The 19525-nt window shown below is 38.7% G+C and overlaps 1 protein-coding gene across 1 annotated transcript in view; it reads right to left on the bottom strand.

The window, feature by feature from the left end:
- Positions 1–19525, bottom strand: part of Phlpp1 (PH domain and leucine rich repeat protein phosphatase 1) — a 212216-nt gene that overhangs the window by 111556 nt on the left and 81135 nt on the right. Inside the window, exons 2-3 of the mRNA XM_038349966.1 lie at positions 17008–17204; positions 10080–10205 (exon numbers count right to left, since the gene is read on the bottom strand). Coding sequence (XP_038205894.1) covers positions 10080–10205; positions 17008–17204 — 323 coding nt within the window. The remainder of the gene's footprint in view (positions 1–10079; positions 10206–17007; positions 17205–19525) is intronic.

Here is a 19525-nt window from a genome sequence, read left to right as displayed (position 1 = left end):
GGCGTTCCCAGGTGTCCAAAGGGATGTCCCCAGCTAGGTCCTTGGGCAGCAGAGGAGAGGGTACCTGAACTGGCCTTGTCCCATAGCCACACTAATGAATAGCTTGAATATCACCATAGAACCTTCATCTGGTGATGGATGGAGATAGAGACAAGAGACCCACAATGGAGCACTGGACTGAGCTCCCAAGGTCCAGGTGAAGAGCAGAAGGAGGGTGAAGATGAGCAAGGAAGTCAGGACAGCAAGGGGTGTGTCCACCACTGAGACCGTGTGACTTATCTAATGGGAGCTCACCAAGGCCAGCTGGACTGGGACTGAACAAGCATGTGATCAAACCGGACTCTCTGAGTGTGGCTGACAATGGGGGGCTGACTCTTCATTATTTAAAGAATGAGTGTTAAGTGTGAATGAAAGTTTCCAGAAAATTCCTGGGTTCTTCAAAAGAATGATTCTAAGAAGGCTTCTCACTTAGTGCTAGAGATCCAGTATAGCAAACTGAAGAGGGCCCCTAAAGCACCAAGGACAGGTCAGGTTGAAAGCAGAATACTCTTTAGACTATATTAAGTATGTATTAAAGATGACTAAGTCTCACTAAAGTGTCCCTTGCACTACCACTGACAAGAATCCATCTCAGTCCTATTACATACCAATGGTTTGACTCAACTGGTCAATTAAGTATTCTTTGAGTTAAATCTGGACCTCAGAACACTTTTAAGCACATGACACTGAAAGTTCATTGTGGGTCACCATACACCTCATTTTTATTTAAAGGGTATCACTTAGTCATCATTTCACAGAATCTTTAATTCAGCATGAAATCTGTCCCTGCCCTTCCATAATGATTTCCCTTTCAAACCAGTGCCTGAGATTTAAAATACTATGGTTCTATGGAGAGTTACACTGCAGGTGCAGTAACAGCATTGACGTACACAATCTGCCTGCAACTGCCAGTACACTGGCTACATGAGCACAGACAGACACATAGACAAGCTAAGTGGCTCTGACGTAAATCTGGGCTGGTAATCACCATATTTTATCCAAGTAAAACAGGCTAGCTTGAGGTTACTGAGGTCCCCCAAAGAAACCATGATCTATCTTTTCCTTTCCCCACAGAGAACTATTATTCCCCACAGGGGCTATTATTAGAAACAGTATAGGTTGCACGTTCTCAATCTGAAATTCTAAAATCTGAGGTGATCCAAAAATTTTGAGAGACAAGTAGAAACTATCCCGCATGACCTCCTGTGACAGGAAGCAGTCAAAATAAAGAGGCGTTAACTATACCGTACCACATTACCTTTATTCTCTGGAAATACGACATATAAAACAAACTAATTTCAAAGTTAAACTTAGGGTCTCTTCCTTGAGGACAGCTCTCTATACATGTACAAATATTCTAAAACCAAGGGTGGGGGTGGGGAACCCAAAATGTTTCAATACTTTCAATTAAGCCATTTTATTGTTCAAAGTCAGTAGAAGCTACATTTCCAGCTTCCTTTAGCTAATCAATACTCAAAAACATTTGCCTCACTAATCTTTGAATCCTATTTGTAACAGCAATCACAATTATCTGAAACAGGGCTGGAGAGATGATGGTTCAGCAGTTAAGAACACTTGTTGGTCTTACAGAGGACCAGGGTTCAGTTCCCAGCTCCACCCAAATGCCCTCTTCGGGATTCTATAGGCACAACCAAGTATTTGGATGGCGTAAAACATTCACAGTCATAGATAAATATTTTTAAGAATTTAGAAAAAAATAATCATTATCTGAAATGTTTGCTAAACATCAGAGAAAGAGTGGCTTTCTGGCTTTCTCTGCAAGATATTTCTCACTGTACAGAGTTGTACACACACACAGAACCCTATACTGTATTGTAGATATGGAGAGAAAGGAGGTACACACTATGAACAGTGTGTGTGGCCATGAATTGTTAGTTGTGGCAAGTGGGTTACAGATATGTTCGTGTTGTAAATATTATCTCTACTTCAGAATATGACATTTATGTAATTAAAGTTTAAAAAACAAAACAACAAAAAAACACCTGGTGTGGCTCATGTCTGCCATCCCAGTATTTTAAGGCAGAGGCAAGCAAACTGCCACAATTTAAAGACTAGCTTGTAACTACATAGCAGGTACCAGGTCAGCCTAGGCTACACAGTGAGACCCCTCCCCCGCCACACATACACCTCAAGAAACAAACAAACAAACAAAAAAAAAAAAACCAAAAAGTTAAAAACGCATATACAATGCTAAACCAGTGACCCAAATCCATTTTTAACCTGAAACAGACTTACAGTATCAAACTACAGAAATGACTGTAACTTACAAATTAACATACCATTAAGGCTACAGATTCACATGAAAGACTAGCCTTGAAGAAGTCATGGAATCAACCAATATGTTTAAAGAAAGCATGCTCTAAAAATGGGGCTACAAATGTGGACATCTGAAAGCAGGCTGTCCCTCCTACCACAGTAAGAACATGCTACACATGTGTCTGGATGCTGAATAAATAACCCCTCCCCTTTTACACTGCATACAACAGTTTGTTTACTGAATTTTTAAAGTATGCTGCACATTCATATTTTAGAGATGACTTCAAAAACAATACTGTAATCGTCCCAAAGGACTCTTCACTAAAACACACTCAAAACAAAAACCAACTGACAACAAAAAAAACATTTTTTCTACAAGCTAAAATCCAAACACATATACTAAAAATGAAGAACTTCCTTTTTAAATTACTTATCTACTTAATGCTGATTTAAAATCATTGGAATTTTGCTATTTGTGTCTTTTCATTATAACTAGGATAGGAGAAAAAAAGAGCATTAAAATCTGAACTTTAGATTTTTCTTTATGTTGCTTTTTCTTATAAATCCTTTTCAAAAAGAAACCTATGATTTCTCAATATAAAGAAAAGGAAAAGAAGTGGTTTTCATAGTGACTTTAAGTATGAATAAAAAGTGTATAGCTTTCTTATATTACATGTAAGGAATGTAGATGGCATTCAAAATGAAGAGTAGAGGCCATATCCACTCCACCCTGTTTGAAGCCACAGCCTACTTCTCCTGACATTTCAAAGAGAGAATCATGTCATCATTTCCAACACAGTAGTTTAAACAAGAGAGACAAGAGCCCCATTATATAGAACTTCTACCCAAATGAGGAGTTTCTTCACTTATTTCTTCTGCAATAGCTCATATCATGTTTTTTATCACTGCTATCTTTCAAAAAAAGATTAAAAGGAATGAAGTATTTGCACTGCTAAAAGAGCCTTAGACGAGGAATATACAGGCCAGGTTCCTACAGCTTATCTGCATCCATTTTCCAGCCTAAGAATTTCTCAAGATGTCTGGTGTTTAAGATTGTAGAAAGGTAAGACAGAGTTCCCAATGTTTGCACTAAGCCATTCCCAGACCCCCGTCTTCTCACTTTCCTAAAACAGTTCCTATGATTGAGAGCATAAGAATATATCTCACTTGGACAACAAAACCTAGGTTCTCTTATTTGCTGGAAATAATATAAACAAACAAATCTTTGACTGCCTGATCATTTGATGATGGCAGAACTGACATACATAAAATGAACATTTGTTTAGTCACCCATATCTACAAACATACATATACTTACTAAGCCAGTGTAAGTAACTCATACATTCATTTCACATCAACCATAAGAGATACCATTATTGTTCCATCTATTAGATAAAAAGTTTAATATTTAAAATCTCAGGTAGAACCATAAAGCAAGGAAGTAGTAGACTAATAACGATTACCTTATTCAGTCAGATTACTAACCTCCACTACATATCACTCCACACAACACGCAAAGGAACAGAAATGTTATAGTTTCAGCTAACAAAACCAAAGTCCTTCCTCCCTCCTGGGAACACACATTTGGCACACTTCTTTTACACAGTGATATCCCATTTCAGCACACAGATTTTAAATACACCCTTGGATTTTTGGTTACAAGGTCTCATATCACTCAGGCTGGCTTCTAACAATGTAGTCCAGACTAAACTTTAAATCATGATCCTCCTGCCTCAGCCTCCCCAGAGGTAGGAATATATGTGAGCTACGACTTTAGGTATCAAACACTGACAGTGCAGTCGTAATCAGTGGAAAGGAAGACTCACAGAAGCACCTTCTTACCCTGCTGCCACCATGTTCTGGCTCATGTCATAAGCCCTCCCTCATCTCCCACCCTCCCATTGCCTCTCACTGAAGAAGTCTGATGTCTGAGTCCGTTCATGACTACAGCACTAGACAACGGAGAAAACACGTTAACCAAACACAACTGGGAAAGACTAACCAAGCTAACACTGACAGTCACAATCCCAATCTACCTCTTGTGTTTTGCTTCTCTGTCTACTCCTGTAATAGAAGCTCTTTGAAGATTCAAACCGTTGTGTGTGGAATAAAATTAGTGTTCCACTATTACTAACCAACCAACTAAGGCTTTAATCTTTCACAATTCAAAGTAAAGATCTAGAGGGTGTGTGTGTGTGTGTGTGTGTGTGTTCACACACGTGTGTGTTGCTAGAGATTAAACACAGGGCCTGCACAAGTTCAGCCACTGAGCTACATTGCCAGCCCTTAAAGGCCATTCATCACTTTTATCCTTATCCTCACATCTTCTATATAACTTATCGGTAACCCTGTCAACCTCCAAAACACACCCAAAGTGTCTTTCCCCAGGTCTCTTCATATCTACTACAACTGTCGATCTCACCTCTGCTAGATTAACCAGTTACTCTTGTCTTGCCCAGTTATCTATCATACATGTAACTTTACAAAGGAATGCTCTGGAATGTTCTGTCATGGTATGAGCAATACACTTGAAACAACATCATTCTATAGCACAAGACCTCTGCCTACTGTGACTTCCCTTCCTTCCTTAAGACTCCAATTTTGTAGGCTTAGGGTCTTCACCCGTCTTCACTCTCTACCTGGAAAACTTGTCCTATTCAATCTTCAACCCATCACGCTCTTCTTCTTTGATGTTTCACTGAAATATCCCTTCTTCCCAACATTCTGTCTTAACACCCTGTATAACACATTATAAGAACCTGATAACTTCATTTTTCTTTTACATATTTTCAAATTTAGTTAATTTTATTTATTTTACATGTTGTGTGTATAGGTGTTTTGCCTACATGTATATATGTATCTTATGTGCTTGGCTGGTACCCAAGGAGGCCTGAGGTGGGTATCAAAACTGTGGAGAGCTACAGTGAGTTGTGAGCTGCCATGTGGGTGCAGTGAATCAAACCCAGTGGTGCATTTAACCACAGAGCCATCTCTCTAGCCTCATTCATTCCTTTCTTGTCCATTTATTTTTAGAGTAAATCCTGCCAGCTGATAGAAATTGAACTTTTCTTTGTTATAGTCTCACTGCATAAATCACAGACCTGACCAACAGAAGGCACTGACTAAATGCATGACAGAATTAGAACTGTAACTTACAAACTGTATAGTGTTCAACAAACAAGACAATATTTTTTTATGACTGTTTCAATCAAAATAATCTGCTGTGGTTTACTTGGCAGTTTATGTATGTACGTATGTTCTTGTCTATACCCTTGTCACTATTTAAGAATTTGTATCTCAATTGTTTTTAATGTAAGCAGTTGACACCTGGTTGAATATGCATTACTCTAAAATTGGCCTGTAAGATCAAAAATATTTGCAATAAGATACTCTACAACTCAATAATACTCCTGAAATCTGTCACTCATGGAAAACAGACTGAAAAAAACCTGCCATGTAGCAGAGACAAGAGAGTATAGTGCTCAAATGAACTGTGGTACCTTGGATTAAAAAGAGAACAGAAAAGCAACTACAGAACATATACAGTCCTGTGGATGGTACACAATGATATGCTCATAACAAAGTGGTCTCCTCATTCGAACAAATGCACCATGACTACATGCACAGGAAACAGAACAAGGGGCATATGGAAACTGTATTCTTTACAATATTCCTATAAACATAAAATCATGTCAAACCAATTAAAGAAAAGACTTATGTATGAGACTGTTATCTCAATATAGAAGAAATTACTTCACTCTGACAGAACGCTGCCATTTTATTCCGAATAAAGGAGGGTATCAACAACTGATTTATTGTCTTGAAAGCACAGTGTCACTTAATTGTGAATACATATTCAAAATTACTTAAATACAAAAGCATATTACTTAATACTTGTCTCCTAATGGCTGCAAGCACAACATGAATTTTAAAACAACTAGACAAATGTACATCTCTCTGTTTATATCACAATTACTCCGCATGTGAGGCTGAAGGGAAACTGTTATCTTTCCCACTACCAGCTGTAGAGTGCTGCTCTGTGCACTGAGAACCTACATTTGCCGTAGTTTAGGAGAATCTTCTAAATACCTTCAACCAAAACCTGCCAAAGCTTTCTAATGGGGAGAAACTACAGATCCTTACTAGAAAACAGCGACTTGCCAGTCACCCAAATGAAGGAGTCCCATGGAAAGCCTCAGAAATGTTACCCTAACTTTCCATAAACTGTTACTACAATTATCCTCGTACTTGCTTGCTTGACAAATAGCTCCATCATGCAGAAGGATGAATCATACTGAACTTGGGTAACAAATTGGATTATAATTTAAAAGCATGAAAGTGAATTTGTGGTGATGTTCCTGCACCCCAGAGACCATCACACACCCAAAACCAAAGCACTTAGTGCAGCAATCTAGTCCATTACTTCACAGTAAAATACAAAAATGCCTAGTCACAAAGTACCTGAAAAATGAGCATTTACTTATCTTATTTAAATTGCTATTCTAGTTTAATGCACAGGTACAGATTTTCAAGGCCAAAATAAACACATAACACACAAGGGAATAGGGCAATGTTGACTAAGGATTCTGTCCTGCTTGGACCCACAGCCATTCAGTCCCAAAGAAACACACAGGGGTCTACATTAATTATAAACTGGTTAGCCTATTAGCTCAGGCTTCTTCTTAACTTTTACATCCTTCATTAGCCCATAATTCTTGTCTGTGCTAGCCACGTGGCTTGATACCTTTCATCAGAAAGGCATTCTTATCTTGCTTCCTCTATGTCTGGATTACAACTGCAAACTGACTCTTTCCTCTTCCCAGAATTCTCCTGTTCTCATTGCCCTGCCTCTGTTTCCTGCCTGGTCACCCCGCCTATACTTCCTGCCTGACTACTGGTCAATCAGTGTACAAGTGACAGGATAAAAGACCATTGTCCCACAGCAGATGTCCTGGTCATCTGGCTCTTACAATCACTCTGCCTGCACTACAGCAATTTTCTCTAAGCCTTACGTGGAGGAGTTGTACTACATATGCATTAGTTTAGTCTGTGCATCCCACAGTCACTTATTCTCTGTATTGTGACCAGTTACAGATGTCTGTAACGACCTACATCTACTGCAAAAAACAACTGATTTGATGAGGGGTGAGTGGTACACTTATTTGTGGATAGAAGGGTAAGTATTTAAAATACAGTTATAAATTATACTGCTTCATGAAAATGGCACTAATATGTTCTCTCTAGAATCAATGACCTCTTTAGTCACAGATAGCTTAGCTAGGTCTAGGTTCATAGTACCAGGCAGGAATTACCTCCTAATGAGTGAACATTAAGCTAATTAGACAATTAGCTATTGTCTAGTAGACCCAAGAAATGATTGCAACTATGGTACCTATGGGACTAGCTTGATGGCTCAGTCACAAAGTTCTGTACTGCTGTTGGGGAGCCTACATCCAGCAGTACAGGGGTTTCAGAGAAATACAGTGTAAACTAGACTTTTCTACCTGAGGGGGGGGTTAGAAAAAGAAACATACCCTCTCTTGATAGCTTCCTTCTTTATTCTTCTCTTCTCTCACGTTCCTTCTATGTTCTTTTTCTGTTCTTTCTACTGTATACTTTTTTCTACAGCTTATATACTCCAGAAAAGTTTCTCAGGCAATATAGGATTTACAATGTGGCTACACTCTGTTTTTCAAGTGAACGATTACAATGAATACAAAACAAACAGTAAAAAACAACATGTTTTGCATATTCCTTTCATGATGAAACATTCTATGTTCTACAGGTGATTATCCCCAGAACCCACATACATTCATACCCAAGCAACTTTTGATAGATTAACCATGTGGACAAGCAAGGATTCCTGTCAGGTCTTGATGTAGGAGGTCCTTCTGTCTTTGTGCTGCTTTCATTGGTTAATAAAGAAACTGCTTTGGGCCTGTTGATATGGCAGAACTTAGGTAGGCAGGGAAAAAGGAACTAAATGCTGGGAGAAAGAAGGACAGAATCGGAGAGACATCATGGATCCACCAGAGACAAATGCTGGGAATTTTACCCAGCAAGCCACTGCCACATGGCGATACACCGATTAATAGAAATGGCTTAAATTAAGATGTAAGAATTAGCCAATAAGAAACTAGAGCTAATGGGCCAAGCAGTGATTTAATTAATACAGTTTCTGTGTGGTTATTTCGGGGCTAAGCTAGCCGGGTGGCCAGGATGAACAAGCTGTCCCTCCTTGCAACAAGGTCTTTTACTGGCAGACTGCAATCTAAAGTTATAAAGAAAAGGCCAATTATTTTATTACTTATCTTGAGAGGTAATCTTATAAGGAGTCTTAGAGGAATCCCAAACCTAAACTATTATATATGAAAAAGAATCAGCCAGCTCTACCTTAAATCTTTGGGTATATACCCACTCATCAGCAGTTTTTTATATCAGGAGATTGAGGGTATGAGGAATTAATCATTTCCTTTGGATATCAACCAATCCTAGCAAGAAAGGTCCATCAGCCAATGACAATTGGGTTGCTTTGTTCTTGTTCCCTGACCTTAATGAGGTCCACATTTTGTGCCTTTCTAAAACTTTAGATTGTCTTCTTGGGTTTTTCACCACAAAACTATTTAACAAAAACATCTTAGTCTAACTTTGTTATTTTCAAAGCTTGGTTTCAGCTATGATGCACCCCGAAACCTGTGAACATCTCCCAACATTAAGGTTAAAAGACTTATTGGGACTCAATTGCTAGTCATTAACTTGAGCTACAATTCATGTGGCTCCTTAGGTGAGACTCACAGACCCTAGTTTTGAAACACATCCTTGTATTTATTTTTATTCATAAAAACTCTGTATAAGCTCTGATTATTATTATCAAATTAGATAGTACAGCTTAGGGAGAAGTCATCTTCTTGACAATCCACAGGTAAAAATGCCCAGTAGAATGGGATGTTTCCAAGAGCTAAACACTATATTACTGTCAGTGGAGGTCTCCCTATATGCACTCATAGCATGCTAGATACCAGAGAAAGAGAGTTGCAGCAAACATGGAAAGGCACAGAAGAAGCAAAAGACGTTCCAGGGTCTGCAGTTCTGTGGCCCTGCTTAAACAAAATGGGCCCACCAAAGAGTTTCCTGATGGCGTGCTGACACCTGGAACTCAATTGCCACCGGCTGCTCCTCTAGCACGACCAACGACAGTTCTGCCCCTAGATGAAGAGCTACAGCCAATCAATGGCTGATAAGAGAACAGAATCAATGTTCTCCAAGGATAGTTATCCAATCCCAAGTGGTCAGCATCAGACATATATACAAACGAGAAACACTAAATGAACTCAGAAGGTTGTATCATGCATGTGCATACACACACGCACTATACCACACCACACCACACCAATAATAATAATTAAAGAAGTCATAAATTTGAGAATAAGTGGGGGAAGTAGAAGGAGTTGAGGGGGGAGGAAGGGGGATAGACATGATTTAAAATACTCAAATGAAATTCTGAAAGAAGGGAGGGAGGAAAGGAAGGAAAGAAGGAAGGAAGAAAAAAGAAAGAAATATACCTTAATTTAAAAAATGCTATGTTTAGGGGCTAAACTAAAATTATGGGGGGGGTGCTCGTTTTCACCCATACTTAGCTTTCTAAATAATAAAGCTTGCTAATCACTAGTATATCCAAGAGAGAAAACCAAAGTGTAGAAAACTGTTTGGAACTGAGGAAGGCACAAAGCAGGAGTGCAGGCTCCTGCATAAGCACTACTCACCTTGGAGACTTGCCGCAGCCACCGTAAGTACTCCGTGAAAGTATCAAAGCAGATGTAGTAAGTCTGGCTTTGGGGCCCTGAAGAGCTGAATGCTAAGCAGTGCTGGTGCTTTTTCACTTCTTCCACCTGTGAGGAGCAGACAACAAAGGCAAGTAAGTCAGCAGAAGCTCAATTAGCTGCTAACCACACCTGCATCTCTTCCCACTTATGTGCCTCTTCCTAACAGCCACATGCTTGCATCTCAAACAATAATTTGATTGACAAATCAAAACAGGAGGATTTTTATCTTCATTAGAATTCATCACCCAAATGAAATTCCCTTCTTCCTACTGAAAAGCAGTACAGGCCCTTCCTTTCTTACTTCACAACAAGGTTTGGGCTTCTTCCTCCTAGAATTAAAACAATAAACTCCCATTCACAATAAATTATCCACAAAGAGAAAAGGGTAAACAAAACATGCTATACAAACTCGATTGACCAGAAGGGCCATAAAGAATGTACAAAGGGATTTTTTAAACTGTCATTATGATGACACTGTTCAAAATGCAATCACCCAGGAATCATTAGTGAAAATCAGTTTACAATCTGTGTATGTTTAGAAGATGAATAGCACACTCATACAGCTTGCTCTTTCCGGGCTGAGGACTGCCAGAGCCTGGGTATGCTAGGCAAATTTTCCACTGCAGCTAGAAATCCAGTCCATACATGACACACTTTTCAAATACATACTTCTAAACATCTCAGGTTTTAAAAAAAATTATAACCTAAAAGTTTAGAACTAAACAAATGCATGTCAAAATCTGTGCAATGAAATCAAGCAAGCACAAAGGGAAATTAAACATCTTTTAATATTTAGGAAATGAGGAAATTAATTTTCTTAGCATGGAACTTATTAGACAGAAAACTTAAAACCAAAAGCTGAATGAACTCTACACTAAATGGCAATAATAACAAAAGTAGAAACTGGAGCTGAAGGGATGGATCAATGGTGAGGAGGCTGTGCTACTTTAGAGGACAGCAGCTCTGTTCCCAGCATCCATGTAACCCATTCTAGGTGATCTGACTTCCTCTGCTGGCCTTCATAGGCACCATTATTCAAGTGTATGCACCGCCCCCACAACACAAGCACATAATTAAAAAGAAAATTAAATCTTAAATTTAAAAGAATGATGTGGGGGCTCAACAGGTAAAGGCACTTGGTACCCAGCCCAACAACCTGAATTTGATCTGAATCCTCTATCATAGAAGGGGAAAACCAATGCTCCAGGTTGTCCTCTGACCGTCATACATACACCATGGTGCCCACATGCACTCACAGGTGTATACACACTGTAAGTTAAGAAAGTCATGATAAAAATATAAAAGACAATTAGACATGTACTTTAGAGTGAGTGTAAAATTACACCTTGGCAAGCAAACTGGGTACCATCATGTGATATGACTGTGCTTACCTTCTAGAGGCCAGCAATATTCTCCAGTGCACACACTCAAGAACAGTGTATTGCTGGTAGCTCATTTGGATTGAGCTCTTCACTGTTGAGGACCTGTCTGACCTGCTGTGTGGTGTTTCACTCTGGAAATCCTTGCTAGGTTTCTTAATGCCTTTGCAGCAAGGATACTGGTATTCACCAGACACTCCACCTACTTCTCAGAACTTCCCACACCCCTTACAAAAGTAAAGTCAACATAAATAATTCTGCCTATAAGCTGCTGACAAGAGTGGGATACATCACTATTTCAGATCTAAATATATAAGAGTGGGGCTTGAAAGAAAGCATTAAACCAGCCACCAGTCCTTCCTTACAAATACCCACAACCACAGCTCCAATGTGGGCGGGAAGAAGACTGCTAGAGCTGCTGACTTCCAGTTTAGCCATGAGGTTCAGGAACAGGAGCAGGCAGCAGTGACTGAAAGGACACTAGATGTTCTCATCTCACCTGCTTTCATTCATGCACATTAACACTCACAACACACATGGAAAGATAACTCTTCCAAAAGACAAGAACCAGTTCCTCCTTCCTCTGCCACAGGTCACCAATATTAAACAGAAGAGCAGATTATCATGCAGTGTCCCTACACAGTGTGCAGAAAGAGAAATCAACCCCAAATCCACCAACTCATAGTGGACATGTTATATGAACGAAAAATTACTATTTTAAGGCAACAAGATCTGGTAGTTCTAGGATCATGGTGACACTAACTTCAAAGTCAGTGTTTCAATACTTTTTGTTGCTGTTTTCCTTTTGGGTTTCTTGTGCTCCCCTATGTTTCTGTCACGTTGTCACAGAAACTATTGTCAACTGATGACTCACTGTCCTGTCAGTGTTCTAGGGGCAGAGGCAGGAGACACAGCGCCCCATTATCACCTTCATGAGCCTGAGAACTACCCTTAGATTTGGTCCAAACTAGAATTCACAGCTTCAATGTTGAAAAGAATTTTCGAAAGTAGCCAGTTTATGAAGTAGAGTTGAAGTTTAATAAAAATGTCTTGATACAGGCTTAAACATGTTGATGAAAAATGGATACTTAGAAGAAAGCAAGACATACTCTAGAGCCCAAGTGTGGGCTCCTCGATGGCGAACTGTGAAAGTGAGGCACACCCAAGGCAGTACAGGCTCAAGGGCAAGCTGCCTGTTCTCTCCTCGGAACATCATAAACATTTCTACATATATCAAATGTTCCTGGGCATAGAAATTCTGTTTTAAACAAGAATTTCTGCCTTAAAAATGTATTTACCAGAAAGAATATCAATCCAAGATTATGTCAACAACTCTGTAACAACAAAAACATGGAATGTTAATAAAGTAGAACAATCCCTAACATTCATAAGTAGAAAAATTACTTTAAAAACTATAGAAACTATGAAATATTTACAGATTAGAACATTAAAATGAAAACTATGTAAACGTGACATCTTACAAAATCCATACAATGAAAAGCCTCTATCTTAAAGAATGTCCACTTAATCAGAACACTCCAGTGGCCTGATTATTATTATTATTATTATTATTATTATTATTATGACTTGATGTTTCACCATCAGCTTCTGCCATCTACCCAACTACTGAAGGTACGGCTATCTTAGATAATTCCCTGAATTGTACAAAACAAAACAGGAACAGCTCATTTATTGCTCATCTTTAGTTGATTAGGTAAAAATATTAAAACCTTAATCAAATACATTAGCTAATAATCAGTTTAACTCTAGAGAGCAAATTTGACATGAGAACACAATGAATAAAAATGTATCTTTATTTAAAATACTTTTTCAACAACACTTTAAGACAGCTTTAACATCTTTAAAAACTACAATTGTGTGTTTGTGTGTCTGTATGCACAATGGCTGAGATGCATATGGACATCAGAGAATACAGTTGTGTGTATGTGTGTCTGTATGTATAATGGCCAAGATGCATAAGGATGTCAGAGGATACAGGTGTGTGTGGGGGGGGGGGGCAAGATGCATAAAAACGTCAGAGGATAACTTGGAAAGAGTTGGTTCTGGCATTCTACCGTGTGGATCCCAGGGATCAAACTCAGATCATCAGGCTTGGCAACAAGTGCCACTACTCAGAGACAACTCACTAGTACAAGTCAGTTTTCTTTAACAATGAAGCCACCCAAACCGAAAACCCAGATATTAATTCACACACCTTCGAACACGTGAATTTTAACAAAGATGCAAAAAAAAATCAAACGAAAAGAAGAAAGCATATTTAACAAATGGTGCTTGCACAACTGGATATCAACATGTAGAAGAATGAAAACAGAACCATTTCTATCACCATGCACAAAACTCAAGTTCAAATGGATCAAAGACCTCAACATAAAGCCAGCCACACTGAACCTCATAGAAGAGAAAGTGGGAAGTACACTTGAACGCACTGGCAAAGGGAACCACTTCCTAAATATAACCCCAGCAGCACAGACACTGAGAGAAACAATTAATAAATGGAACTGTAAAGCAAAGGACACAGTCAACAGGACAAAACGACAGCCTACAGAATGGAAAAAGGTCTTCACCAATCTCACATCAGACAGAGGGCTGATCTCCAAAATATACAAAGAACTCAAAAATTTGGTCATCAAAAGAACAAATAATCCAAAAAAAAAAAAATGGAATACAGACTAAAACTGAGAACTCTCAACAGAGGAATCTAAAATGGCCGAAAGACACTTAAGGAAATACTCAACATCCTTAGTCATTACAGAAATGCTAATCAAAACAATTCTGAGATTCCATCTTACACCTGTAAGAATGTCCAAGATCAAAAACACTGATGACAACTTAGGCTGGAGAGGTTGTGGGGTAAAGGAGTGTTCTCCTGCATTGCTGGTGGGAGTACAAGCTGGTACAGCCCCTTTGGATGTCAGTGTGGCAATTTCTCAGAAAATTAGGAAACAACCTCAAGACCCACTTTTGGGTATATATCAAAAGGATGCTCAATCATGTCACAAGGACTCGTGCTCAGCTATGTTCATAACAGCATTTTTTGTCATAGCCAGAACCTGGAAACAACCTAAATGTCCCTCGACCAAAGAATGGATAAGGAAAACGTGGTACATTTACACAATGGAGTACTACACAGCAGGAAAAAATCTTGAATTTTGCAGGGAAATGGATGAAGCTAGAAAACATCATTTTGAATATTTTGAATAAGGTAAACCAGACCCAGAAAGACAATTATCATATGTATTCACTCATAAGTGGCTTTTAGACATAAAGCAAAGAAAACCAGCCTACAAATCACAATCCCAGAGAACCTAGACAACTTAGGACCCTAAGAAAAACATACATAGATCTAATCCACATGGAAAGCAGAAAAAGACGAGATCTTCTGAGTAAATTGAGAGCATGGAGACCTTGGGAGAGGGTTGAAGAGGAGGGGAGCAGAGAAAAATGTAGAGCTCAATAAAAAAAATCAATAGAATTAAAAAAACAATGAAGGCACTTGTTATTTGAAAACTGTAAAATGATCATGCCTGTTGATGTGGAAAACTGATACAATAGCAACTGCCACTAGACTATGACCATTTGCCCCACGCTTTACTTCCAGCTCTTCCACATATAAATTAAAAAGAAAGAAAAAAGGCTCTTGCATTTAATCTCAGTTTTTCCTTTACCAACTAAAACAGGATGACAAAAAGATATCGACAAACACTAATGAAAGCTCAAATTACAAAAAGTGAATGATTTTCTCCTAACTCGGTCAACAGGTTTTTAAAGATTTGGTTTTCAACAAGCTCCATTATTTTTAAAGACAGCACAAAGCAGGTTTGACAAGATCTGCTTGTAAAAAGCGGAAGCTATTAACTTTCAATTCACTCAATAGTAGAAGTCTATCCAATAACAGGCCTGGGAAACAGGACTGGCCTCTGAACGGCAAAGCTAATTATAGACGGATTTTCTGACCTTACCTGAACATTCCACCTGCTCTTCTGCCTCTCTCTGAGAAGAATAATCTTGTTCCCACTTTAAATGTCAAAAGATTTTTCACACTTCAATTTCTATTATTGTTATGTCTTTCATTACAAAATGCTTTCTTCCCCCTACAAAGCATTGCCCTTTTACTAACCTCCCACAGTGCTCTTGCTTTCTGTGCACTACTTACAGCTATAATGCAAATGATGATGTATCCACCCTTCTTCTCCTGATATGGAATCATAAGCTGTTCAAAGGCACAGATGGTTGACTTCCCATTTCTTAGTATCACAAAAGCTAAGCAATAAATCATTATATCACATTTGCCTATGCAAACACCCAGCACGGCAAACAAGGCAGACTTTACATATAAACCAAACGTTAACTATGTCTATACTTTAAAAGAATCATCAATAATGACAACATTAATGGCAAAATTTTCATTAATCCATAAAAAGGCAAACTGTGAAACGATAAACTGTACTCAGTGGGCCATGGATGTGTCTGCTTGGTAGAAAACTTGCCTACCATGTGTCAAGTCTGGGTTCGGAAACAAACTAGCTGTGGTGGCAAACATCTGTAATCCCAGGCAGGTGAATCAGGAGTCAGATTCAAGGTCATCCTTAACTACATACATAGTTTCACTCAGCTCTTAAAGCTGAAAGGTTAACACACAGTGGTTTCAAAATGGAAGAATGAATAGATTTAAATCTACCTTCTATGGTGAAACAGCTTGAGTATCAGCCTTCCTGGGGCTACAGTATGCAGGAGAGGACAGAGCAACTAGCACAGAGCATTCCCAAGGACAGACTAAACCACAGAGCTGCTGAACATCAAAGCCACTATCACTGTGCAGATCTAGCCTTTACCTTCAATTCCGACTTCTAGAACGTATCAGACCTGTGTCAATATTTTTAAGTTTGTATTTTCACAAAAAAAAAAATGGCTTCTTATTTTTCCTCTAACTGCATTCTCCATCTAGATCTACATCCTTCCCCATCAAGGGGGGGGGAGGGATGGATGGATGAATGAATGAATGAATGAATAAAGGAAGGTAATACTTGTTTCATATGTCCCCAATTCCAACAAACTATTTCTCATCTAAACGAGAACCTTTAACAAATGACATCATTTTAAAAACAGCAAACACTGGTGTGATTATAGTGATGCTACCCCCAAGAGATAATTTAATACTTGCTTATAAATAAATCATCAAAGAATTTACTACTTCCCTGAGAAAACAGGTTCTATTTTATAAGTGATAGGTAAAAAATAGTTAACAGAAGGTGTCTACTTATAATGAGTTTATCATCTGCACTCTAAAATAGAACAATGACATTCTGTTGATCCACTTTCCCTCATGATCCAATGGTATTGTTATCTTCACAGTTCTAGTAACCAATATCAGGAAGTAGGAGTTCAGACAAGCCAAATCCATCTCCCTTTTTTTACAGAAATGGCTGAAACGTCCTTACAAATGCTGAAATACCTTGTTTTACACTTACTTTTCCACCAATTAGTGGCAGAACATGCATCTTTCCACTCAAGCTGTCTTTCACAGACGATACTATCAAGCACGTCCCACACAGGATAACCTGGCGTCTTGTCCATCGGTTCACTGGCAACTGCATTTTGCCTTTTCGGACATTGTACATTCCTGAGAGCTGAATCCGCTCAGAACTCCCAGTGCTGTGAGGTTTTCCTAAAACGAACACAAGCAAACATGTTATATGTTAGTCTCTAGAAATAAGCTTTTACTCCCTCAGCTATATACTAGATCAATTAATTAGGAAACAATAATTATAGGGGAAAAAACTAACATATAACTAAAAGAACATACAGCCAAAAAAATCATTGTGAAATTATGGTAATAAGAACAACCATAATTATTCCTCGTGTATTTTAGTAACAAGTAAAGCATAACTTTTTTTTTCTTAAAATAAAAGGAAAGACTGTTTTAGGTCCTTTCTTATTACCTATGTCATTACAATTTATTATATATTTAACGAGAGATGGATTCAAGATTGATTGTGTGCTAGTCATTAGAAAATTAAGAAGAAAAGATTACAGGCTAAGATAGAAAATAACATTCAGCATTCTACATTGAATAAAAATAATCAGTCTTATTGGGATTAACTGCCTGTTTTCCACCCACACTTATTCAATGTATGTTTACTAAAAAGAAGAAATAAAAATTACTGTTCTAATAGGAACATACCACAAGATGAAGGTCTAGTACAGCAATGTTTGTGATTTCTGGAGAAAGGGGCAGGAGCAAAGAGCAGCACTGCGATTTCAGACAGTGAAAAAGACTTCAATAGTTACTGTTCTGAAGGTAGTTACTATGCTCCTACCCAGAAAACCAGGAGCTAGCTGCAGCTTATTGGTAGTCCCATTTTTTTTCCAGATAGACTCTGTTTGCTGGTGAGGAGCAGAAGCATGGGCTCCCTTAAGAAAATGCTCCCTGACTGTTAACTTAGGTAATATTATTATATCCTTCTGGAGTCTTTGATGGAGTTGAAGACTAGACAGAGCTTTCCTCAGTTATGATAAAAGACAAATTAGATACAAAACTTTAGACTCACAAAGATAGATGATAGAATATTTTAATTTTTGCCTAATACAAATAAACTAAATACGGTAACTATGATTCTTTCTTAATACGTACTTTGTTATATGTAATTTTACTATGCTAAAGTTAAAAGTCTTCCTTTTTAATTAGTCAGAAAAGTAGAGATGATGTGGGATATCCTTCTGTCTATGTGTTGCTTTTATTGGTTGATAAATAAAGCTGTTTTGACCAATGGCTTATCAGAGTAAAGCCAGGCAGGATTTCTGAACAGAGATATATAGAGAGTAGGTAGAGTCGAGGAGACACCATGTAGCTGCTGAAAGAGTCAGATGCCATTAAGCTGCCCAAGAAGCAAAAGGTAACAAACCATGAGTCTCATGGTAAAGTACAAACTACAAATGGGTTAATTTAAGATATAAGAGCTAGCTAGAAATACACCTGAGTTGTTGGCCACTGTTGTAACTAATATAGTTTCTCCGTGACTATTTGGGTCTGGGCAGTCAGGAAATGAATGAGCAGCCTCCATCTTAGTCTGCTTTCTCTTGCTGTCATAAACACCATGGCCAAAAGTAACTTGAGGGGAAAGAGTTTATCTTAGCTTATAGGCCACTTCCATTGCTGAGGAAAACCAGGGCATGAGCTCAAGGAAAGAACATGGAAAAAGGAGCTGATGCAGAGGTCATAGCAAAATGCTGCTCAGGGGCTTGCTCTCTGGCTGTTGTGTTGAGCATGCTTTCTTATACAGCCCAGGACCACCAGCCCATGATAAGCAGGCCTATCCTGGATCAGTCAGTAGCCAAGAAAATGCCTCACAGATATGCTTTAGACCAAGCTGATGGCGAAAACGTCTCATGTTTGGTTTCCTCTCAAAGTATACCCATACCTCCACACATGTATGATCTAAACACACTCACACTTCCGTAATGTGTGAATACAAAGCAGCAGATATATTATTTCCTCACATCAGAGACGCTTCAAGGAAACATATAACTATCACATGTATACATATGTGCAAATAACTATAATAGAGATGAAGGGGGGACATAAAACAAAAACCAGGGAACATAAATGAGAGTCTTTCAATTCTCCAAATCCAAATATCTCCTAAACAAGCTCCACAGCAAATCACCAGGCTGACTTAGGCCAGAAAGAACTGTTAAGAGAACAAAGCAACAAAGACTGGATTTTTTTTTATTCTCTTTATTCTCTAGTCGGAAAATTCCAAAGAGTTTTGGAGCACAGGGCAAGTCAGGTTTGTTCTTGAAAACTCCTGAAGATCCCACTCTGAATGGAATACCCACTCCCACGCCCAGTGTTGGTCTGAGTGCATCTCGTCCTCTAGCCGCTTCTCCTCCTGGGTGTTCCCGATTAAACACACCCTCAGTTGTGTACCAGCTGCACTCTGGGGATCATGGAGGTCAATGAGGTAATACACGCCTGGGCGGTCACAC

This window comes from Arvicola amphibius, chromosome 12 (assembly GCF_903992535.2).
Source record: "Arvicola amphibius chromosome 12, mArvAmp1.2, whole genome shotgun sequence".
Lineage (NCBI taxonomy): Eukaryota > Metazoa > Chordata > Mammalia > Rodentia > Cricetidae > Arvicola > Arvicola amphibius.
This window is presented reverse-complemented; position numbering and strand designations above follow the sequence as displayed.